This window comes from Columba livia, chromosome 11 (genome assembly GCF_036013475.1).
Source record: "Columba livia isolate bColLiv1 breed racing homer chromosome 11, bColLiv1.pat.W.v2, whole genome shotgun sequence".
In the NCBI taxonomy this organism is placed as follows: domain Eukaryota; kingdom Metazoa; phylum Chordata; class Aves; order Columbiformes; family Columbidae; genus Columba; species Columba livia.
Genome location: NC_088612.1, coordinates 16,138,838 through 16,163,729, shown reverse-complemented (window position 1 = coordinate 16,163,729; position 24,892 = coordinate 16,138,838). Strand labels below are relative to the sequence as shown.

The following is a 24,892-nucleotide window of genomic DNA, read 5'->3' as shown; positions in this document are numbered from 1 at the left end:
TTTTTTTGTGGTCTGTTGTTATTACACTTGACATGCTTGAAGTGTTCTATAATGTTTTTACACCTTGGAGGCTGAGTCTTGTTTGGTTTTTCTTTTTCACTGCTATGAATCCTAATAGTTTTTTAATCCTAAAACAAAAGTTTAATGCTTATGGATGTCAGGATAACAAAATACCTAGAAGAGATCAATTTTCCATTACTGCAAATATATGTTTCCTGTCATTGTTCACTGTGATTGTGGAGAATTTGTAACAGAATTCTAATAGTCCATAGCACTGCAGCATGGGAAATGCATCTGCCTTGGTGTCTTCATTTGATGCATTAATTTGTTTCTAACTTTGGAGCTTAACCTTGGGTTTGAAATTCATTGTAAAAACCTTTTTCAACAGCCATGGGGACTAATGAAGCCTATAGTTTCCTATAGGTGCATTGCCTTTATCCCCAGTCCTCATGACAACAATTCTCTCTCTCATGGTTGCCCTTCCACGTTGCCTTCATTTCTTCAGGGTTTCCTAGACTCTCACTTCTGTGTTATCTGAGTTCTCACATGTGTATTCCCAGTGCCTTGTAAGGATGCACGAAGTCCAGTTTCTGGGCCAAGGCCTCCCACATAACTGCACACAGAAATAGGCCTGAGCACTTGTGCATCTACAGATACGATGGGTTTGAGTTAATTCAGAATTAATTTAAACAAAAGCAAATACAATAACTTCTTTTATTATTGTTGTAAAATCTAGGAATGATTCCTGAAACTGTAAGGAAAATCGTTCTTAACCTTCATCAGTATTAAATTTGATAACTTTATCATGACCAATTTCCGTGAAACACTTTCTCTATAGTGGTTTGTAGCACCTTGCAAGATGATTCAGTACTTAGGACTTACTAATTGTATTGGATCCACTGCAAGACCAAGCCTATCCAGTGTTGGCAAGCTATATCAGCCTTACAAAAGGTGTTAATATAAACAATGATTTGACTATTTGGGCATTTTTAACCATGTATTCCTTGAGCTGGGGCAATGAAGAAAGCCTTATTTAATATTAAGTGGACTAAAGCACCCTTCCTGCTCTAGTGTATGCACCTAAAGCAGATAAAAGTTATGAAATATATGAGGTGGTTTACAACCACTTAGAACTGGGCTTGGACTGTAAGAAGGAGAAACAACGTTTAAAAATATCTAAATGTTTTTATTCATAAACTGGTTAGTTGTGATGAGGATATAGAAGGCGTCTGAGAATATTATGGGAATGCAATGATGTTCTGACAACAAGGAACACATTGTTGAGCAGACGAAGGGGAGTATAAAATCTACAAAAAGGTGTGCAATTCAATTTTTGTTAAAATCTACAACGTGGTAGGAGGCATGTATTATGGAGCCACTCAGAGTAATAATGCTTGTTACCCTGGTATTTCTGATCACCAGCTTGTCATAAGGCAAGTCTGCAGAGCCTCCTTCAAGAGTTGTATGGATTTGTGATCACAGAATCATAGAATGTATCCTGATCCTGCTTCTTTTTGTTTGTTTGGTTGGTTGGTTGTTTTTTTTCCTCTGACTGCTAAAGGTCTGTTCTTAAATGCCGACTATTTGTCTGTGCCTCCCTTTCAGAAGTGGGACTTGATGTACCAGACTATCTTAAGGCTCCTGAACTATTGCTGAGCTCATCAGTTCTCTCTATAGCTGATGCATATTTTTTTTCAGTACACCTTCTTCTGTGGGAACTGTTTTTTATTTAAGCTATTGAAGATTAAAAATTATATCAGTAAAACCTTTGGTATTCTTGCTGTGAATTTTATAACTATCCAGTTTGATCACGGAGAAAAAGCTGTATCCATGTGTTGTAGATGGAAGGTTTCTTCTGGAATTGTTGTCACTTTAAAAGTCCTTGTCAGTTTGGACACTGCACTCAGCATCTGCAAGTCTCTGTCTTTCTACTCAGGTGTCAGACTAATTTTATTTGTCCTTGCCAGAACAGATTGCATTGCTCTGTTCTGCTTCGGCAAAGTCAATCCACGTTGATGACTTCTTTAATATTTTAAAAGTGATTATTTTATTTGGGGCAGGAACTCCAGCCAATTCCAGTCTCTTGCTAGTGATAGTGGTCAAACAGAGATAAGCAGTGTCTGCGTAAGACAAGTTAGACCCTGATCTTTCCACGTTTCACGCCTGATTTAACTGAGAAATTATAAATTTGGTTCTCCAGAGTCGTAACATTGTGTGACTTATGTGGTTTACCTTCTCCAACCTTGGTTTCAGGTAAGACCTGTTAGCATTCTATATGCTGTTAAGCTGTTATGTATCTAATCTCAACCAAATCTGTCTGATGTGTCTCATCTGTAGGTTGTGCTGTGTAAGCCCTTCAGTTCCTGCTAAGCTCAATGTCTGCTTTGACAAGGGGGTTTTCTGGGTTGTACATAAGACCAAGTGTCTGTCACCCTCCCTGCCCATGCCTGCTCTGGGCTCATTCTCCTCCAAGAGTTCTGATAGCTTCTCGTTTGTTTTACACGTCTGCAGCAGACGTCTGCTGTCTCCTGCTGGGCTAGCGATGGTACCATCCAAAGTATAACAAGCTGCTGCTTACAAGATTTTTAGGAAGCTGCCCTCTTTGGGATGTAAGCAATGTCCAGAGCTTTCTGGTGATGAGGAGGTGGTTATCAATATAAAACAAATCTAATTTTAAATTTTCTGATGCAGTTCACACAATTTGTAGTCAGAGTGATAAGACAGTGTCATCTTTGCTATTGCTGTGGTAGTGTTTTTACAGAAATATGTTGGCTGATTAGAGAACAGAGGCATTTGGGTTTGCAAGTAACCGGGACACATTACCTGTCACTACAGGCAGATTACTCCTGAATTTATCATTTGGCAGTTACTGTTAATTTTAGGCTAATTCAAGACTATGTAGCATTCGATTTTAGTCTATCCGAAATTCAATATTGAATTTGTCTTGGGGATCCTCATTAAGGTACAATTAATAAAGACTAACTGCTGTATTAGGATACTCAGGCTGCTCTGCCTAATGTGGGTGGAAGTAAAAGTGTGTTTTAATTACAGGCAACGCTCCATCATTTCGAGATTTAATTGCTAGTTGGATTGGTTATTTTAATAACTGTCTATTATGAGACAATTTTGTTATGTAATAACAACAGTGTTGTTATTATAGAGGTACATACCAGTGAGTACAAACATCTAGCTTTGCTTTTTCAAATGTAGAAAACATGAACATTCTAGTTCATGCTCTTTAACTCTGGTATATCCCTTTACAGGTTTCATTACATGTTTTTCAGTGTGAACTAGACTAATTTACTTAGTGCTCACAAAATCAAAATACTTCTGCTAGTTACCATAAGTAAAATATTTCTAAGCCCTATTCCGTAATGAGGTATGAGATTGATCCTCTTTTGTACCAAACATATAAATCATGTCACCAGTGAAAGAAGCTGTAAGGCTGTAACTTCACACAGCTTTTCAGGCCAATGTATCCAAACAAAAATTCATGGCTTAGTCAGTTCTGTGCAAGGTAGGTTCTAGTGGAATTCCAGGAAATTTTTGTTTGTGTCGAAGCTTCCTATTTTTTCAGTAAAGCTGTGTTTTTCCAAAATAGGTAGTTCTAGACCTGGATGTATTCATTCTTAATGTATTTTTTAAATTATTTTTTAAAATTAAAATTAATACATTTTAATGTATTAATTAAATGTATACTTTAAAAAATAATAATCCATATTAATCTAAGGCCTTAATACATTGTAACAGAAAAATAATCAATATAGAGCAATAGAAGGATGCATTTTAAACATTTAATGCAGTATAGAGACTTCCATAGTCCTTAAACATTTCTTTTATAGTTATTTAGCATCAAGTCCATAAGAATACATGGGCACTGTAATAAATCGTTAGCATTGCAGAACCAAACTATAGGCTGACCTATAGATTCACAAACTTAAAGTAAATTAATGTAGCTTTGACTTACCTCTCTTGCAAAGATAAAATGAATTTCAGTAAAATTAGTCAAAAACTATCCATCCCTGATCTCTCAGTTTTATTAATGTGTATAAGGACAGAGAGTATATGGATGGAGAAGTTGGTATGTTGATAGAGAAGACAGGGAGTAACTCCTTTCCAAGAAAATCACCTCTCACATTTCTTCTTGAACTACCTCCATATGTTTTGAGCATGAAAAGCTGTCACTGTTGGTTTCACATGGATGCTAAAAATCTTTGGAAACTTTACCCAGAGAGAATAAAATCCTTTTGGGTAACCAAAGTAAGTTTCAGTGGAAATTAGACCAGTAAGATTCTAAAGAAATCTCTTCATGAAGTGGTTATTTCTTTACAGAGAAGTGAAGGATCCTTAACACTCTTACAAGCTGAAATGATGTTTGGCACATGGTAGGTTGCAAGACTGAAAACGGTCAAACATGCACTGTGGTTAAGTTCCAGACACTTATTTCCTGGTGGTCACATTTTGCTAAATTTGGAATTGAGTCAACATCCTTTGCAAAATGTATACTGTATGTAATTATGTTCCATATATTGTTTTACTGGAGGCCATGAGATTTGACTTTTTCATTTGTGTTCTTAAATTATTTATTGTTGCTGTATCATAAAAATGAATAGAGCACTGGTGGTGTAATAAAGTAAGAAACGTCTTATTGGTCTTATAGGCAGGGAATAAAAGGATAGCTTATTAAAATATCTTGGTTGAAAAGTTGCATAAGTAGTTGGATAAATTTTTACGGTGAGGTATTTTATTTTGTGAGGGAATGCTCTTTCTCTTTATGCAGAAATTAAGAAAGATTTGCACTCTTTTCAGTACAGAAACTTTAATACATAAAAAGAAATAATTGCCATAGTTTTTTTATTGATTCTGAAAGCATCTGCTGAATTGGTCAATACTATGATGGAACAAGATAATTTGTTAAATACATTTGTGATTCTTGTGATGATTAAAGCATCACTATGGGGAGATGCCACCCAAGAGGAAACCAGTTGTCTCTTCTCTGTATCTCTTACTTGGTGAAGTCACACTGGCCACTAGCACCCTTTACAAAACAAAACAAAACAGCTTCTGTGGTAGGAAATGACAGGACCTAAGGACCTAAGTAAAAATACTAAGGGATGCTTTGGTGTTCTTGAATGCCATCTGACTTATGTACAATACTTGTGAAACTGGTGCTCTGGGGTTGCTGAGGTTGGAACCACTCATGAGAGCAGCAAAAATAACAAAGTAGATGACTATCCAGTTACTTTATCTGTTGTATCAAATCTTTTGAGGTATAGGAAAGACAAGCACTGGGGGAATACCCAGTGTGTCTCTAAAATAGTAGAGAAATATGTCTTATTCATTAGAAATAAATAGGAAAAGGGCATAACACGTTTTAGTATTTATGCAGATGACTTTTGTTTGAAAGCTGGAGCTAAGCAGAGCTGTATGCAGAATGGCTTTCTTCTTCCTAAAAGTTCAGCTTCTAAAAGCACAGCAATTTAAAAAAAAAAAAATAAAAAAAATTATAAGTGATTAAATTGTTTTGGTAAAGAGTGTTATAGTGAGAACTGAAATTTGCTGTGCCTCTTAATTTCTAGGCCATGGACTTGGACTAGTGAGACAAAAATTTCTCTTGCAGTTACTGATAAATAGATATAACAGTCAGCTTATTCAAAGAAATAAAAGTGATAAAGTAACTTCTGCACAGGATAAAAAAAGGTATCTACCTGTCCTGCAGTATGTGAAAACACTAATATATGTATATTTAGTATGTATTTTTTGGTACAGATATCTAAATACTACAGTACCATTTCTTGTAATGTCTAAATTTATCCAACATGTTGAACATTTGATTGCAATTTTTAAGCAATATATGTAACAGAGTATTTAGGTGATGTGGTTTTTAACTGTCTTCCTGGAATTAAGAACCTGGACTCCAATATAGTTAATGGAGACTCCAAAGCATAACTAGAACAACTTAGTAGAGTCTGTCTATGTCGTTTAACTGTCCAGGGAGAACTTCAGATATCTGTTTTCAAATTGACTTGTTTGGCTACAGACCAGGGGTTCTGAAATTCTCGCACCGTATTTTTTCTATCTCTTCATAGGAAGAAGGTCTAATTAGATGGGTAAACCTTCAACTCTGCCATTAGGGTCTACAAATTAGGGTTATAATGAGCTGGAAATTAAGTTTAGAAATCAGACATCACTGGATGATGTCATGTTAGTAAACTCACAGGCATGCAGTGTTGAACTGATATCAAGCGTCATGAAAAGTGGAATGCATTTTTAGCCTGCTTTTCTAACAGTCTCTCTAATGAGACTTGTGCCCATCCATCCATGTATCATTCTTCCCAGTTCCCCTGAAACCATTGTACAGTGTGAAAAATAGTTAAATTGTCAATAAAATTCTTACAAAATTGGTGAAAGTTGGTGACTTGTGCAGAAAGACTGAAGCTAGAACCATACTTTTTTCTACATTGTTTGACAGCACTTGTCTGGACAGTCTAGTGCATACATGGTTCTGGACTAACTCTGGGGTATGCTGGTGGCTGGAGAAGTTTAGGGTATTAAAAGACAAAAATGCAAAGAAAACAAGGTACTTTTTTCCTGCAAAGCTGGTAGGATTTTCCAAATAAGCTTTCTACATGTGAAATTGATTTATTGATTCTGTGAATTCAGATATGTTAACTGTGTCTCAAAGCATGCTGATAGTTGTGTGCTATTAACTAAAGGTAGATAGAGGGATCCAGACAAAACTGAAGAGATGGGCACCTGCAGCACTGAGAGCTGCCTCCTGTTTCTGAAAAATGCTGGAGCTATTTGTAAATCTGGAAGGACACAGGACTGATGTTGCTTATCATACTGATGCTTGTTAGTGCACCTTCTGTTGTGCTCTTACAATGAACTTTATTCCTCGCTTTCACAATCAAAATGCTGGTTTTTAAGGCCTAGTGTCCTTGTGCCAGAATACTGTATATTCTTCCTTCACTGAAGTTGTGCAGCAAATTGCAAGTGATGGATAAAAAGCATTTCTCTTCAGAATAAATAGTATGTGTTGTGCTGTTTGGTATTATAGTCAGCTTAGTCATGTTCAGTAGAAAGCTGCCAAACCTGGAAGTAAGAGCAAAATTGCTATAAAAACTAAACCCCTAATTTCATCTTTATGCCTCTACATACAGTAAGGAAGGTAGCTGAAAAAGATTTAAGTATTTTTTCAGATTCCTTGAAATGCAGAAGTGGGAGAAGAAAAACAACTGCAGTTCCTCCCTGCTCTTCCATACCCTCATTAGCACTCTTAGGGCAATACATATTCTGCATTTTTCCTGCATCCAGCCAAGGCAAGGTGAGTGTATTGACCTATCTGCAATCCTTTCATCATGAACATCACGTTGTTACTTCTTTTCCATATTATGAAGGCAAAGTGGTGTAATTCTAGCAGTTCAGGTCCTTTCATCAGCCACGTTTCTGCAGTAAGAAACTTAATATATTTCAGCTTTGCTAGTCCTTAACTTTTTGTCTCCATATGGAAAAAAAGACTCTTGCTGAAGTTGCTGCTTCCACAGATGCATGTGTTTTCATCTCAGTAGTGTTTAATGGATGGATTAGTTAATGGAAAGAACAGAGAACAGTGTGAGGACATCTTTCACTTAGTAAGTTCTTGTAGTGGTTTGGAGAAGGACTGGTAAGACAAGAAGACTTCTAATGTCAGCTTTCAGTGGCGACACAGGCTGGGGTGACGTTCTATGAAGTGTTTGGCTTTCAAGAGGTAAAGTATTATGAGAAAGTTTACCGCTTATCTGTAAGTGGCATTGGCAATTAGAATATAAATTCTCTGAATGTCTTTCTGTCTGAGGGCATGCTACTCAGAGCTTTTAATTCTATCGGTTGAATTATAGAGAAAATACAGAGCTAGATTTTGAACCACCTACCCGAGGCTGCCTACATGATTTTGGGTCTTTTGCTTTACTTTAGGAGACTGGCAGTCTAATTTAATCCAGCAGGTGTGGATACTTGTATGTGGGCTAGATATTCAGTCACATCAGCTGTGTAAAAATCATAGGTCAGATTCAGTACCATTTGGAGTTGCCTGAGAAGTTTTTTGCAGCTGAATCTCTTTTGAAGGAAATCTATTCGTGAAAGTGCTGATTTTTCATCCTTTTAGTGATGGTCTTTAGAGATCATCATCATAGAAAACACTGATGTTGTACATAAGAAAATAGTAGCTGAGTAGTTTCTGGGTTGCATAGATTAATATTATGTTGCACATAACCAGATCTGCTTCTAAATGAAATAAACACAAATACTGGTGTCATTAGCTTAGTTCAGATCCAAGTTGTGGTTGTGAATTTCTTCTTTTCCTGACACCACCACTTTTACTTTGATGCTAATACTTGACAAAACCAAATTATTATCAATGAGATAAAACTCAGCTGGTACCGTTTTACATTTTAAACTACTGTGAACTCCCCATAGATTATTTGCTTTTCCATGTCTTCTGACTGCAGCTTCAAGAAAGTAGTTCATTCTGTCTGTCAAGAAATGGAGAATACTGCTGGTTGATTGACTGGTTCAGCAAACTGAAAAGTAAGAGGTTTTCCAAAACATTTGTAAATGAGAGAAGAGCTGACTCAGAAGAGCAAATATTGCACGTATTCACTGTCTGGCAAACTGACTGATTTAGTGGGAAGTGACTGACATAAACGATAAAAACATAATTTTTCAAACAGGTTTCTGCAGAAATTGTCAGGGAAATGAGAGTAGCCCTTTTCCTCTGCTGCTTCTGCTTAAGCCACCATTTTGATCTGCTCTCTTAGTTGCTTTCTTGCAGGTGATGATAGAACATGGTTTCCTGCAAAAGATTTTGTTTGCTTGTAGTCTTGTGTTTTGGGGGTTTGTTTGCTAGTTTATTGCTTTTAAGGGGCCTATAGTCTTGCCTGTTTGCTAAGCATCTGTCATATCAAGCACTACTGATCTGTTGTGGGACCAACTCTCCACATCAAGTAATAGATTTTCTCTCTCCCTCCCCTCTCCTCATAGATCATCATTGAAATCACTCCTGTTCCACATCCACATCTTATTATTTTGAACCAACACAAACAGGATTAGTTCTTTTTTCCTGGATTTTCTGGCTAATAAGCAGACCTGCTAGTCAGCAAGAGCAATTTTCTGCCATGCTTCTTTGAAAAATTTCCAATCAATTGACAATGTATATTGTCCAAAGTGATGATACATTGTTCCTAAAAATAGTTAGCAATTCCCAATCAGCTTTGCTGTGCATTTATCTTCAGATCAGCAGCAAAGCAGAGAATTTGGATCAATATATATTTAAAATGAAGACAAAAAAATAAAATGTGTGAAAGAGAATGTCACTTCTGATAGCTTCAAGGAATTTTTGTTTTATAGAACTCTACTTTCCAGGGCTTTTTTTGTTATAAAAAACAGCAAAAAATGCAGGTATTTCTGAAGTCCAAATGTCCGAGATCTTTAAACATATCTATATAAAAATAATTCCTTCTGCGGTAGGTTGAACTAAAAGCTGTTTACATGCTGAAGCTTGCACTGAGCTCCACAAAACATGTTCTAATTCCTTAGAGTGATGTTTGCATCATGTTTGTTGACTAAGGCTCAAGGAGAATATAAATTCTTTTGTATTTTCCGCTCTTTTTTTCTCTCTAGTAGTCTATGATGAGCAGTTTGTTTTGGGAGAGATTGTTCTTCATTTCATTTACAGGTGCTGTTTTAATATGTGAATTTGGTACATAAGTGAAAAAAACAGGCACTGCTGTTATTTTCTTTAGCTGTTGCCTGTAGACAACAATATTCACTGTGGTGAAGGGTTTTATTCCCTGACCCCCAGGCTTATTTTGCAATCAATAGCAATTTCCATTTTTTTTTTTTTCTGGCTTCCTAAATTTCCTGTTTCACACACTGATATTTAACTCCAACTGTGTCCTGCTTTTCATAGAACATTATAATAGATGGTGACGACAGTGGCAATTAGAACTAATGGTCTACTTCTCAGAGATGCGGAATGTCCATTAATCCTGTTGCAGTTGGTTAGAACTGTTCAAAAGCTCTCAAAAATCAGGCCGCTCTATTTTAACATCAAACTTTGAATATCTGTTAGTTGCTAATGCCTTTCTTTTGTGTACAGTTCTTCTGCATGTTTCCTTATAACACTTTCCTTGATTCATCAGCTTCCAGTTCTCTTCATTGAGCCTGAGTATATCCTGTTAATTATTTCTTTTTTTATATTGCCTGAATTACAGGAAAAATTGTAAATGCAAAGTAGTAATCCATTTTTATGACTAGAGGCAGCTATAGCTTATTTGTAGGGAGAAGAAACTTAAAGAATGTTACAGAATTGATTTGGCTAACAGAAAGAGGGTTTTTCTTGCTGCTTAGGGTCTCTTATATTTTCCTTAAGTTTTGATGAACAGCCATTCTTACTACCAGATAATTTCACACTAGTTGCTGGACATATTTCTTGAAAATGAAGTCAAATTTATAGTTTGTTAGTATGTATAAGCTGAAGTCTAAAAAGGAGTTGCAACACAAAAAATAAACAGGTTCCAAGAAAATTACAGAGAATTACAGTGGTACAGTACTACTTCTGCCTTTATTTTTGAAAAAGATCTTCATGGTTTGTGTTGTCATTTGAGGGAACAGAATGTACTATCAGCAAGTTTGTTGATGACACCAAGCTGGGAGGAGTGGCTGACACGCCAGAAGGCTGTGCTGCCATCCAGAGACCTGGACAGGCTGGAGAGTTGGACAGGGAAAAATGTAATGAAATATAACAAGGGAAAGTGTAGAGTCTTGCATCTGGGTAGGAACAACCCCAGGTTCCAGTATAAGCTGGGGAATGGCCTATTAGAGAACAGTGTAGGGGAAAGGACCTGGGGGTCCTGGTGGACAACAGGATGCCCATGAGCCAGCATTGTGCCCTTGTGGCCAGGAAGACCAATGGCATCCTGGGGTGTATTAGAAGGGGGGTGGTTAGTAGTTTAGAGAGGTTCTCCTTCCCCTCTGCTCTGCCCTGGCGAGACCACATCTGGAATATTGTGTCCAGTTCTGGGCCCCTCAGTTCCAGAAGGACAGGGAACTGCTGGAGAGAGTCCAGCGTAGGGCAACAAAGATGGTGAAGGGTGTGGAGCATCTTTCTTATGAGGAAAGGCTGAGGGAGCTGGGTCTCTTTAGTTTGGAGGAGACCAAGGGGTGACCTCATTAATGTTTATAAACATGTAATGGGTGAGTGTCACAAGGATGGAGCCAGGCTCTTCTTGGTGACAACCAGTGGTAGGACAAGGGGTCATGGGTGCAAACTGGAACATAAGAGGTTCCACTTACACTTGAGAAGAAACTTCTTCTCAGCAAGGGTGACAGAACACTGGACTAGACTGCCCAGGGAGGTTGTGGAGTCTCCTACTCTGGAGACATTCAAAACCCACCTGCACACATTCCTGTGTAGCCTCATCTGGGTGTTCCTGCTCTGGTGGGGGGATTGCACTGGATGAACTTTTGAGGTCCCTTCCAGTCCCTGACATTCTGTGATTCTGTGAAAAAAAATACACCACCACCACCTTTAATAAGCCAGGACAAAGGCACAAATGACCAAGCTTACTCTTCCATTATTTCCCTAAAGAAAATTGTTGTCACACCTTCCTGTTGTCCCCCAGGATATCTCTAAATGGAGTATGAGAGGTCTCTCACAGATTTTGAAAAAGACATTTAGCCCCATGTCTTGTATTCTGTAATCATTTCTACACTGGTATTTCACAGCAGCATATAATTTAATACATACTCTTTATATGAACTAGAATAATAGTGCTGACATGCTCAGAGGCTGGCAAACACCACTTGGTTGAGTTTCAGTCAGTTTTAGAACAGATCGTCAGTGACATGGAAGTAAAACCAGAGGTGGTGTGGCACATGGCCTGGCAATGGGGGACTCCATTTCCTCCTATCAAGACTAGTTCCTCAACAGCACTTTTAGCTGAAAAAAATGTCCAGAATCAGACAGTCTGAAGCTTTGCCTCTGTTAGAGGTTTGCTGTCAGAGATAGCACTGCAAATCCACCTTCTGTAGGTACTGATTTGTAAGTCAACCTTGATTTGATTTTTATCAATTACAGCAGTCCTCCAAACAAATTAATTTATACCATCAGGCACGCTTTTTATCCAGTGCAACTGTAGCTGCATGGGATTGTTCGTCAAAGAAAATTCCTCCCTCATCTTTAAGAAACATTTTATGTATCAATAGAAGCCTTTCATGTAGGCCAAACCTGAGGCACCCAGCCTGTTGCAAGGTGTTCCTTTGACATTGCTTGTCATGTTGTAGAGGTATCTATTACTTCTTTCCCTAGGACTTGAAAGATCTTTACAACTGCGGTAAATGTTTCAGCAATTTCTTCAAGATTTAATTAAGAGTAGGTACTTTTCTGCTTAAATAATGGAACGGAACTTGCCATTTTTCCTTTTCCACCACGCAAAGTGATCTGTTGAGTTGGCATTGAAACTAATGTACTTACATCCTCCTGTCCTCCCCTACCCTGGCAGAAAGTTTCAGAAATAACCCACAACTGAAAAAACATGATTTTTTTTTTTCCTAACCCCAGTACTAACTCTCAGATTTTTAAGATGAGCAAAGATTCCACCAATTGAACATGATTTATAATAATTGTGCATTAGTCCTGCTGTAGTGACTATTGGAATAAGTGTCTTCAGAGCACTAAAAACAGGTCAGTGTCCCTTATAATTGATGAGAGTCACGTTTCAATTCTTTCTCAGTATAAAATGCTATGTGTGACCTTCACTGCATGACTTTCCTACAGTTTGACACCCTGAGCTGAGGAAGAGTTCAAGATTCTAGTTTTGATCAGCTACATGACAAGCTGTGACAGCTCAGTCACCAGCATAGCTTTTGAGTTGTTTAATGGCCTTTAATACCGCATCTGTGATGTATTGTTCTGTACTATTCAAATGAGAGGACAAGTGCTTTCTCTCTACATTTGTCTGATGCATGGTTTTCAGTTTTCCTAATGATTTCTTCACAGACTGTCAATTACTTATGTAGTTTAAGTGAAACACACAGTTTCTATGCTTAAATTATGTATCTTCAAAATGTTGTGAAATGAGTCATTCCAGATTCCATGTCTTATATCTTTATTTTCTCCTTTGTATCTCTAGTTGTTCTAAAAATCTTGAAGATTGCATCAAAGCATTTGAAGTTTTTACTAGGAAAAATAATTAAGCCTTCTGTTCTCCTTAGTTTGGTTTTCTAACGTAAATGCAATAAATGAAGAGCTTCATGTTTCAGAGAAATGAGGATGGGAGTCACAGAGCTGAGGGAAATTACCAGTTCTGTTTTGCTCCATGTGTCTGTGTGAGCTCTTTTCCTGCTGTAGCTTATTTAACTGCTGTATACATTGAGTTGATACACTTACTGTTGAATTCCAGCACATTATATTGCTTGGCAAGTTAGCAACGTGCTATTCTTTCTACATTATATGCATCTAAGGACTTACAAGGACTTGCTTTTTGTACATAATCTGAATCTCCAAAATTCAATTCTGCAGTTATTTTTTGTGTACTTGTGAGAGGGAACTTTGCCATCAGTCTGTCACTGAAGCTGTGGGATGAACCACAAACATGGAAAAAAAAATCACCATTATGTGCTTTGCCTTGATTTGAGAAACAATGCAAAGAGTAACAGATAGTCAAGCCTTGTGTTTAAAGTAGCAGCTGAATTGTCTACCTTAAGGCATGAATATGCTGAAGGCTTCATTTTAAAAGGCTATACTGTACTCTTAACTTGTTGCCTGTGCATTTAATGTACAGCATTTGAGCCTTTCTCCAGCCTCCATGTGCAAGAAGATAAATGATGCTCACAGAATTGGATCAATAAGACTATTTATACAAAGCTCATAATGCTAACACTTTTGATGTTCTTTAAGCTTCTGCCTTCATGTCGCTGTCACCTCAATCCACTGCACACATTTTCTGAGTTAAACTAGTAATAAGCCAAGGAGAGGAGAAATGTGTTCCGTTTCTCACATGAAGAACCACCAGTCAGGGTAAATAAGAATTTTGCTACCTAGAGGAGAGATCTTTTCCTTCATCAGTAACTACTGACAAACTATAGAGACTTAAGAAAGAGATGAAGTGCTAGATGTTTCTCCTGCAGTGCATTCGAAGAGATTTCATGTGATGAAGGTTCAGTACAAAAAGAAAATCCGCTTGTGCTAGCACTTAATAAATAATAATAAATATTAATTATATAATATATCTTCTGAAATACTACTGCTTTTGTATTGTTAGAGGCAAATTTTCCTTCATGTGTTGCTTGAGCTAAATGAAATCTTCACAGAGAACTACTGATTCATGTAAGGCCTTGTTCTGAATGTAGAATTTACACTGAAGAAGCCTAGTGTTAAAAGAAACTAAGCACAAAGCTGCTGTCTTATACTAAAACTACTTGAGACTTCACACATGAAAAAAAAGAATGGAAGCGAGTACATGCTTGAGACTTTGTGGGGATATGCTGATCTAGGTTCAACAGGATATTAGCAGAGAAGGTTTTCAGCACTGTACAGCTGGTCCTGAAGAAGACTCTGTTAGAAATAGGAGTGGAAAACGGGACACGTTTTGAGTTTAGCACAAGGACTGCATGACAGTCTCAAAAGAAAAGTGAGGTACTTCTAAAACCTCAGTAGAGGAAGCTTCTTCAGCTCTTTGTCAATGATTACTTTGAAATGTCAGACTAAAATAGGGGAAAAAATGAGAAGGTTACTATGAGTATTCATTCTTAATGCAGAACTTTTGGTCTCAGTGGATTTTACTAAGACTCCTCCTTATCCTCAAAAGACCTGTTTGAGATCAGGTTCTTTGTTTTGAAATACATACAAGGGAGAACGCTCCCTCAGAAGGACCTTTTATAATAACAAAATTAAGTTCTTAAGGTGTGAAGTTAGCCTTAATGTTGGATTCCTGCACAGATTATTATTATAATCTCCCATATGCTAGTCAGGTGAAATGCCATTTGTAAAGAAGAACTTGTATTTCACAGAATGACTGCAGAAATTATTTGCAAGGGTAGCAATAACTGCTATAAATCTCACTGCAAGTTATGTATAAGCTTGAGTTTTTGCACACTGTACTTATCAGGGTAAAGATAATGTCCAGTGAAACAGGTAAAAACTAAAAAGAGTGAAGAGAAAACTAAATAAATTATTGAAGCTGCAGTGCATGCGTGAGAAGTGCCAAAAAGGGCTGAGCTACATGCATTTCCTCGTACCCTAACAATCATAGTAGCCACGGTAATCTTTTAGGTCACTTGTTTATGACAGCAAACTAAATGGAATAGTTCTTAGCATAGTTTAAGTGGTACATTGTGATTAGCTAAAAAGTGTATGTACTGCAAGCACATGCATTAAGTCCTCTTTCAACTGATGTGGGTTGAATGTTGGATGGAAAGGGTTTATTTTTCTGTGCAGCTGATGCGTTGAACAAGACTATAAAAATGCTTCATTCATTCTTTGTTAATATGTAGCTGAAAAAAGGAATATGCATTGACTGCTTGATTATTTGGGACGGGGATAAAAGTTAAATCTCCTTAGCAGGAACATAATCATTTGATTTTGAAGGCTGCATTAGAGTTTTTAGTTATTTTCCCACAGCTATTAGGAATTTCATAGGATAGATGGAAATGTTGAGGCATATTCACACTTGATGGTTATTTCTATCCCTTGCAGTTCAAGTGCATTTGAAAGTGTTAGATCTATTAAAAGTTACTTTGGTAAGTTGATGAGGTTTTACAGTTGGATTTTGTTAAAGTTCTGTGAATGTGACAAAGATGAGGGTCATAGGGAAATGTGGGGTGACTGCTACTTATATTTCCTTTCCAATGTATTAAATGATTCTTTTTATGTTATTCTGAACTTTATAATCTTCTGTATGAGGATATCTGTGATATGGTTCATTCACGAGCAATCCCCGAAAAAGAACTGAAGATAATTCTGTGGTCAGATATATGATTCTTGCATGAAAATACATAATGGTGAAGGAAAATAAAATGTATAGGAATCTCATTCAGTATTGTATATTAGCTCACAAACACTTTATGTTAGAGTTGACACAGACAACTGGGATTTTTTGCATAAAGACTATTATCTACTGAGATTGGGTTATTTCTAGGAAATGTGGTATTCTAGGAACTAATTAGAAATAATACACTATTCTGTTTTCATACCGTAATTCTCACAAATTAATGAAAAATGTTGACCTTGTTACATTTCTGCCTGTTTTAGAAGCATTATTGGAAGGAATATTTTCCATGATGAAAGGGTTTGGACACATATCTGTTAAATCCTGATTTTGATAAGGCTGGGCTCAGTTACAAGCGTATGAGTTTTGTGAATGGATTAAAAAGCCAGAAACAGTAAAACTGATTGTAAGTGCCTTTTAAAATAATAAGGTGGAGCTTATAGTAATTAGATTATATATTTGCAAACAGCAGGATTTATACTTAAGAGATAGGATTAGATTATATGCGAAGGGAAATAGCGTTGATTTTGAAAATAAATCCCATGAAATAAAGTAGTGTTCCTTCTTTCTTCATGTGTTGGTCCCTTTTTTCCATGAAAAAAAAAGTAGCTATCCTGGTTAATTCTCCTCTTGGATAACTCTTCAGTACTTCATTGCCTTTGATTTTGAAAGCTTATAAGGAGAAAAATTTCTGAAGGTGTATTTGATGAAGCTTAAAGAGAACTGTTAGATGAATTTTTAAGTGGGAATGACTATTTTCACATAAGGTAGCCATAAGGGTATTTTAGTACATTCATAATTTTTTTTTTTCCTTAATTGTCTGGGTTATGCCCAAGTAATCTTCTTAATGCTAACTACTGTATATGGTAATTTATCCGCATTGAGAGTAGTATCTATTAGGTCTCCTAAGGTCAAAGGTAAAGTTGATTTTGGCAGTTATCATTATTATTATTCAAATAGCATGGAATAAGGAGACTTATTAATATACCACTTATTTTTTTTTCAGATTTCTCAGGGGACAAAATTTTGCTTATTCATACCTTCTACTGTGGCAAAAATGGATTATTTTCCTCACCAAAAACCAGCAGCATAACGCCCATCTGACACATGCCTCAAGGAACTCTTATTTAAAGTCTGTAAGTAAGTCAAATTAAAAATTTGCTTAAATATAGTTTTAATCAGCTATCTATTTACAGCTGAAGAATAAGCAGCCTTAACAGAACTAATCTTAGCAGCTTGGCTTCTTAGCAGCAGCATTTGTTCCTAAATGAAAATATAGGAGGAAGTAACTTGGTGTAAAGCAGAGGTTGAGGTTGAGCAGCTGCCTGACCACTGTGTGCCTGTGTGTCCTACCTGTGTGCTCTGCTCCTCTCCCCACATCCCCCGGTAAAGCTTGACTGCGAGACAAGGCAAATCAAGAGCTCTAGGGTTATGCATGAATAACACAATGGGAAAGATTGTCTGTGTTGTAAATGAAGCCTTAACTCCTGTTGCTATGACAATTTTAGAATTTGCAATGTAGAAATAGGAGGCTAGGTAACTCAAAATGCAAGGAACAGCAAGCGGTTAAGCTGGTCTTCAGTGTGTTGTTGTTGAGCAGTGTGCATTTCATGGTGTCTGTAGGCTCAAGTGTTTCATATTTAATGTAATGCAAACTTGAAAACACTAAAGTCCACGTTATATATATATATATATATTCAATAATGGTTATTCAGACATCTTGCTTTTTACATACTGATGTAAGTTTTATGCATGCAGAGTATGATATGTGTTTTTATGAGAGAAAACTGTGTTAAGATTAGAGTTACGGCCAGCATACCTTCTTTATTTGAAAGAAGGATGACATTTGGAGGAATATGTTCAATTTTTGCAAATAATATCCTATTGCAGTGTCAGAAAAAAAATTAAATGGGGAAAATGAGGGGAAAAATTCTGAATGAGGAAATAATCTAGCTTGTTCATATTGCTTCTGTAGAGATACATTTTAGTGGAAGAGATGCACGTTACTTAATGAAAATCTGTGTTTAATAAAAGACCTCATATTAACATTTGAAACCCTATTTCTTCTATTTCCGGTATAGTATAGTATAATCCTACGTACTTCTTTATTACTCTTCCAGATAAAGAACAATTGATGCTTGAATTTGATTTAAAATGAAGGTCTTTGTTTTCGGGAAATTCCAGTTTTATTAGGGACGTTACATTTATCTCTTGCGCTGCTGCTTTCTGCCAGAATACAATGAACACACTGTGAGGGCCCTTGTAGATAAAATAAGAGAAACACCGTAACTGATTTACCTGCATTCTCTTACCCGTCATCTTGTATGAAAGCAAAAACGTTATAGCAATGGTGATATTTTATCCTGAAAAAATACTGGTGAAGATATGTAGAGGATCCTTACCTGGAAAGGCTCTGTCTTCTGCTTGTCAGTTTATTTTAGTTCTGGACACCTATTCCTGTGGACTTCTTATTTATCTAGAATGGTTTTTTTCTTATGAGAACATAATGGTTCTTGAGTAAGAACAATGGTGTTACGAAAACTCTCTGAAGCTCTACGAAAACGCAGTTGTGAAAATGTTTCAGTAGAACATCTGAGCAGATGAATTAATCCTGTTGCCTGTGCACCTGACGTGGGGCTGGTGCTGTGCGTTCTGCCAGGCTGTGGTCAGTGCTGGAGGGCAAGTGAAGGACCTCTCAGTTGTTACCAGTGTCATCAGTGACTGTAGGTGTTTCTGAACATTATATGGGACCTCAGGTATTTTAAGGTTTCTCTACCTTCCCGTAATGTTTCTTCACTGGAAGTATGCCATAGCTTTTAAACTCAGCATGATTTATTCAATTGTTCTTTTCTACTCTTTTCTTTTCCAATAATAGCTTATAACCTCTAATTCTCAAACAAATCACCTCAAAAGATGATTTAGTGGTGTCCTCTATCAGTAGTTCTAGGTTCAAATAATTGAAATAAATAAGCAAATAGTAGAGGTTTTAAATAGCATTTCTGAAAACTCAAATGTAGCTGCATTTTTAAAATACTTCTCATTAGGTCTCTGAACTTTGGTGGTATCTGCCTAGAACTGAACTAGAAATAGTTGAACAAATCTCTTCTCTTTGATAACAGTTCTTCTTCGACCGTTCCCACGGGGATTTAGTGTGTTCCCTGTGGGTTCTTCAGCATAGCTTCTCTCGTTCTCTATTTTTTTACTTCTCCATCTAACGTATCTGTTCAGGGCTTGTCTATACAAGATGCTGAGGAAAATTAATGCAAGTCAAGTAAATGTAGGAATTTAAAGAGGGCAGCTTAAATCCCACCAAGTCTCTGTGCACTCTCCCATTCATAATTAAAGTGGCCTCCAGTGAATTTAGTTTAATTCACTTCGAAGGCAAGATGAGCCAAACCAAATTAAGGCCACATTTTATTCCCAGATGAAAGTGTTTGCAAAGGAATATAATGGACATGGACAAATTCAGTTAATTTGAGTTAATTTTTTCAAGTTCCATTATGTAGACCAAACCTTAGTAAAAATGCCTGATTGCAGCTTTTATTTTTCTTCTTTTCTGTTCTTCACCTTTTGTTCCTATAACTCTGATATTTTATACTTGAGAGGGTAGATGACCCGTAATTGTACTAGACACTAAATGTTGCATCATTGTCTTACATGTTTTGAGAGTTCACCTTTTATAATTAACACATAGGTACCCCACTTCGCCACCAAGACTAGTGCATGTTACCTTTTGTTAGGCTGTTATCATCATTTTTACTGCTTCAGCTCAGGCCTTTTAATTCCCCAGGAACTGTTTAAAGCATTTTTTACAGTTTTTGCAGAACAGGGTGATTATTATTGCAAATAAGTTGTGACCACATGTCCCTTCTATAATGTAATTATGCAGTGCCTCTTAATGGAGTGATTTGCTGGTAGGACTCAGTCAAGTACAGCTAATTTGAATGGAGTCAGATTAAAGGTGCTTGTGTGACTTAGGAGCCGCTCTTCCTAGCTCAGTACAGAGGCTTTAAGGAACATTTTGCTGAAGTGTACAATAGCTTAAATGGTGCGCTTCGTACAGATATGTTTCCTGAGGCAATCAGTTTCTATTCTTTAAATATTTTAAAATGCTTTTTCTTACACGTAGAAAACACCTGCCTTGTGTGGGTGCCAAGAAAGCACACCTAATGCACACATTCCAAATCCATGAGAGTGTGAGTAAATGTTTTCTAGCCAAATGCCCCCTCTATACCTGTGCATTATGCTCTATAATTCTGTGGACTCTGGGTCCTGTTGCTATGCTTGGAACACCTGCATAAAAATATCCATGCTATTTAATCCTTCCTGTTACTCATCAGACCTTAATTAACAGCACAGATTAATAGTGTTTACAGAGACAGATCTGTCTGAAAAGATGGAAGAATCGATGAAACAGGTTAACAAATGCTAAAAGTGAAAGAAAACAGAACAAACTCCGCACTGATTACCTGGAGTGCACTGTGTTGGATTACTTAAAAATTAAATACGATCTACAGGACTGTCCTGACTGCAGTTGGACTCCTGCAGTTTCCACGCAAACCCACTTCAAATGTCAGATAGTAGGTTTCCTACTGTAGCAGTATTTTGCCAATTGTTAGTACTAACTACTAACCATGTATTATTTTTGCCTTTTTCATGCAGCAAACATCACCCCTCTACCCCATTTTCTAGTTCTATCAGAGGTGGCAGACTGTCTGGCTGTTACTTGTACTACCTCACCATGAAGAAAAACCTTTAGGAAAAGCCTGAAGTCTGCATGCTCTGCACTCTGAAAGCAAAGAGCAGACTTGGTAGGATCCTCTCTGTACACATGTGAACCAGCACTGTTTTTTTCCCCAGAGGGAGTTTTTTTCTCAGCTCTCTAGAATTTAGAAGGGAGCATCTCACCAGATGAACAGTCTCGCCTCACCCACAAAACCACTTCCGCTACCTTTGCTCTGGGTGGCTCCTCAAAGCGTTAGCACAACTTACACTGTAAAAAGACACACTTGGAGGAGATCTAACACAATGATCCATATTGTACCCACCTGTCAATAAACATCACTCATCTCATGGTTAATAGTATAGACACATGCATGTACTTGTAGTTTTCTTCTCAAATGCGCCACACGATACACAAGCAGCACTCTGAACTAAATGTAAATGGAAACGTCTTGACCCTCAAAACACAACGAAGACCTTGGTTTTCACTCACTTTCTAGACAGTTTTCTTCCCTAAATAATTTCTTATTCATCATTACATAATGGAACCTGGATAATATTTCTTTTTAAATTATTATTTTTCAGTAAAACAACTGTTAGTCTTATCTCTGGCTCTGTTGCATGTGAGCTGTGTTTTCATCAGCTGTCAGTGCACAGATATTACCTGCTTTCTATATGTAGACAGAGAACTTTCTGCATTGTGAGAAAGAACCACTTCTGTAGGAAAGATCTTCATAGGCAGCTTACACAACCTTTGCTGGGATGAGTTAAGAACAAAATGTGTCTGTTCATGTAATCGAGAGACAATTCTGAGATGATGTGTGATGTCATAAATGCAGAAAAAGACTGGTCTTTTGCTGTGAAAAGGGTATCTTTTCAGTACTACTCTTGAAAATACTGAACTAATGCTGATACTGAGAAAATTAATGAATTGACTTCTTCAGACTTACATGCACTTCAGTTTTCCAAATTTATGAGCAGTGTAGCCCTCACACATAGTGACTGTACTTGAGTGCCCAGCTGGTGCTGAGGCACTTTTGATTGTTACCTGCAATTTGCTAATGCTTTGTATCATTCACCTGTGGCAAGTTCTTTCAGGTTGGTCCATATGTTTCTATCCTACTGGTTAGATTTATTTCATTCTTTCTCCTAATCACTAAATAAAATAGTTGTATTCAGTTTATTGTGATCTTTTTGTATGGATGTTAGTGCTGTTTAGTACAGTTGACCTATGGATGAATATTTATTTTTTAAAAGTAGCATTTTTGTCCTGCATTTGCATTGAAACAGATTCAGTTGTGACAAAGCTAGGATGCCAAATTTGCCCATAATCCACTAAGGTAGTTCTTGTCCTAAAGTGTCTGCAGTCCTTTTTAATTAGCCTCCTCAGTAGTTCCAGCTTTCCTTCTGTTACTACATCTTCATTATGTTACATTTTAGAAGTGTTTCCCTTGTCCAGTGGTGATCAAGATGTGCAGTTTCACTGGACTTGTTCCAGTATGTCCATGTCTTTCTTGTACTGAGGAGCCAGAAATGGACATAACACTCCAGATGAGTCTCACCAGGGCTGAATAAAGGGGAAAGGATCACCTCCTCTGCTGTCCTAAAGCAGCCCCAACATAATACAGTTGTATAAACATTATAAAAGCATAAATGTAAAAGTGTGGTATAAAATGTCACAGCATAGGGGCCAGAAGACTGTGAGGTGGGTAGGATTAGCAACACCATAGTCTGCTTTGATACTGAAGAACGTGTAAATGTATAACCACATCCTACACACTTTCAGTTTGTTGGGGTAAGTTGGGTTTTTCAGGCAGTCCCCATGGATGAGGCTGAGCAGGACCCCCCTCTCCTGGGGCAGAGCGCAAATGGTGTCTGTATTCTACCTGGGATATGGACTTGCAGAATGAGGCAATTTTTAAAAAAGCAAAGGCATTCAATTTTACAGTTAAATATAACCAGGTGATTGCACAGGGACTAGGAAAGGACTGTGTTTCATTTGGGGAACAGTGAAACCAACTGGTTTCCAATTTCTTTCACAGTTTATTTCTTTGTAGCTGTGGTACAAGCAAGAGCCAACCAATATCATCTGCTACCAGTAGGAAATACCCATGCTATTCCTTACCCTTGGCACGAGGTGAAGTTGCAGCTGAGCCTGTGAGGAGGATTTAACAAGAAAAATCTAATTCATGATCAAAGGTAAACTTTGAGCAATAACAAGTGTGAAAGTAAGACATACACTTTTGCTTATCACAGTATCACAGTATCACAGTATGTTTGGGATTGGAAGGGACCTCAAAAGATCACCTAGTCCAATCCCCCTGCTGGAGCAGGAACGCCTAGGTGAGGTCGCACAGGAACATGTCCAGGTGAGTTCTGAATGTCTCCAGAGAAGGAGACTCCACAACCTCCCTGGGCAGCCTGTTCCAGTGCTCTGTTTTTTCTCAAATTTAAGTGGAACCTGTTGTGTTCCAGCTTGATCCCATTACCCCTTGTCCTGCATTTGCATTGAAACAGATTCAGTTGTGACAAAGCTAGGATGCCGAATTTGCCCATAATCCACTAAGGTAGTTCTTGTCCTAAAGTGCCTGCAGTGCTTTTTAATTAGCCTCCTCAGTAGTTCTGTCCTGTTATGTTGTGTATCATTGAATTTCATGTTGTTTTCTTTGCTTTACATTATTTCTGCAACTGCCACAGTTCTAGAAAATAAATGAAGAAAAATAACTCCATCCCAGTCAGACTCAGTGCAGTGGAGAAACTATAAATTACAGAAGTAGTATTGACAAGGCAAATAAAAGAACAAATATTAAGCTCTGTTGTGTGTATGTTAGTAAGTCAGGCAAAAGTGTTCTAGGCTAACCAAACCTTAACCACTTGCTAAACTTCAGCGTATGAGCAGTGACAATGATATGATGATTGTGCTTTGAACGAACAGTGCCTGTGTTTAGCTAGATTGGAGTCTTCCAGATTTACAAGCTGCACGTAAGAAAAATCAATAAAAATAGGAAACGTTAAGAAAGAGAAAAAACCTTCTGTTGTGAGCAATCACCAGCTTCCAGACAAAGGCAGAAATGCATGGCAAATGCTGTTTAATATGCTGTAACTTTAATGTTTTAGCATTCTTAACAACCTTGTTTGGGGAAGAGAGGAATAATGTGGTTTACGTCACTTAGGAGTGTATCCTGAAGTCCTGTTTCTTTTTCTCCTGGGCAGATGGATGCCTTCTAGCCAACCAGCGAGTCCTGCTACTGCTGCATGTGTGGCAGCATCTCTGAATGATCACATGACTCTTGATATGGATGCAGTCCTGTCAGACTTTGTTCGGTCCACAGGGGCAGAACCGGGTCTGGCAAGAGACTTACTGGAAGGTAAGGTTTTAGCACACAACTATTTCCTATGTTCACTGCTTGCTTAAAGCAAGAACCTGTCATATAAAGAGAAGAGTTGGTCTACGGAAACAGTCATTTCTTAGTATTTTCACTACTAAGTCAAGTCTTGTAATAAGCTGACTATAGGTTATACTGAGGTAGGTGTTTTAAGCAAAAGCCTTAAAAAGTTCTTAGTGTTAGATTGCCATATTTTTAGGTTATTAACAGTCATGCTTTAAAAGTATATGTGCTGGGGTAGAGGGGAGGGAGCTTTAGCTGAATTTTGTCATTTTCAGCTGACTAGAAAGTAGTTGTAAATGTTTCGGCTCACTGTGCAAAGCAGCTGAGTTTTGTCTGAAATGGGCTTACTGTAAAGTGATAGAGAAACCAGAGATTTTTGGGAGGCCCAGTGATTAGTATGCATTGCATATCAGAACTTCATGGTGCAGGAGTCAAATGGCTGGGTTGCAAAACATGTAACAGGCCATATCAGGAAGCTATCTGGTGTTTTTTATGTATTTTATTGTAGTTGGTTTAAGTTTATAAGCTTAAAAGTGGAAAGACATCTTTGATATCTGAAGTAATTTTGTAATAGTTGTTTTTGTTCATTTCTTCTGAGGGGGGCTGACAACAAGTGTGAAGATAGGAAGTTAGAAATGAGTAGGTGATGTATACGTAAATTTCAAGGTGGTTCTGTGGCTTGATACATGCACACTGGACTTTTGATCAGAAAGTTTTTTTAATCCTAATATGCTTTAAGAAATTGTGTTTTAA

At 37.4% G+C, this 24,892-nt stretch overlaps 1 protein-coding gene across 22 annotated transcripts in view; it reads left to right on the top strand.

The window, feature by feature from the left end:
• OTUD7A (OTU deubiquitinase 7A) overlaps nucleotides 1–24,892 on the top strand; it is a 169,855-nt gene that overhangs the window by 81,720 nt on the left and 63,243 nt on the right. For 10 of the 22 annotated variants that reach the window (XM_021299275.2, XM_065076069.1, XM_065076073.1 and 7 more), the window contains 3 exons: nucleotides 17,035–17,164; nucleotides 22,793–22,949; nucleotides 23,964–24,118. In XM_021299275.2, the coding sequence (XP_021154950.1) occupies nucleotides 23,968–24,118 (151 nt within the window). In that variant the 5' untranslated portion in view covers nucleotides 17,035–17,164; nucleotides 22,793–22,949; nucleotides 23,964–23,967. Of the gene's footprint in view, nucleotides 1–2,200; nucleotides 2,254–17,034; nucleotides 17,169–22,792; nucleotides 22,950–23,963; nucleotides 24,119–24,892 lie in introns of all 22 variants that reach the window. The other 12 variants (XM_065076060.1, XM_065076071.1, XM_065076076.1 and 9 more) reach the window with 6 other exon arrangements.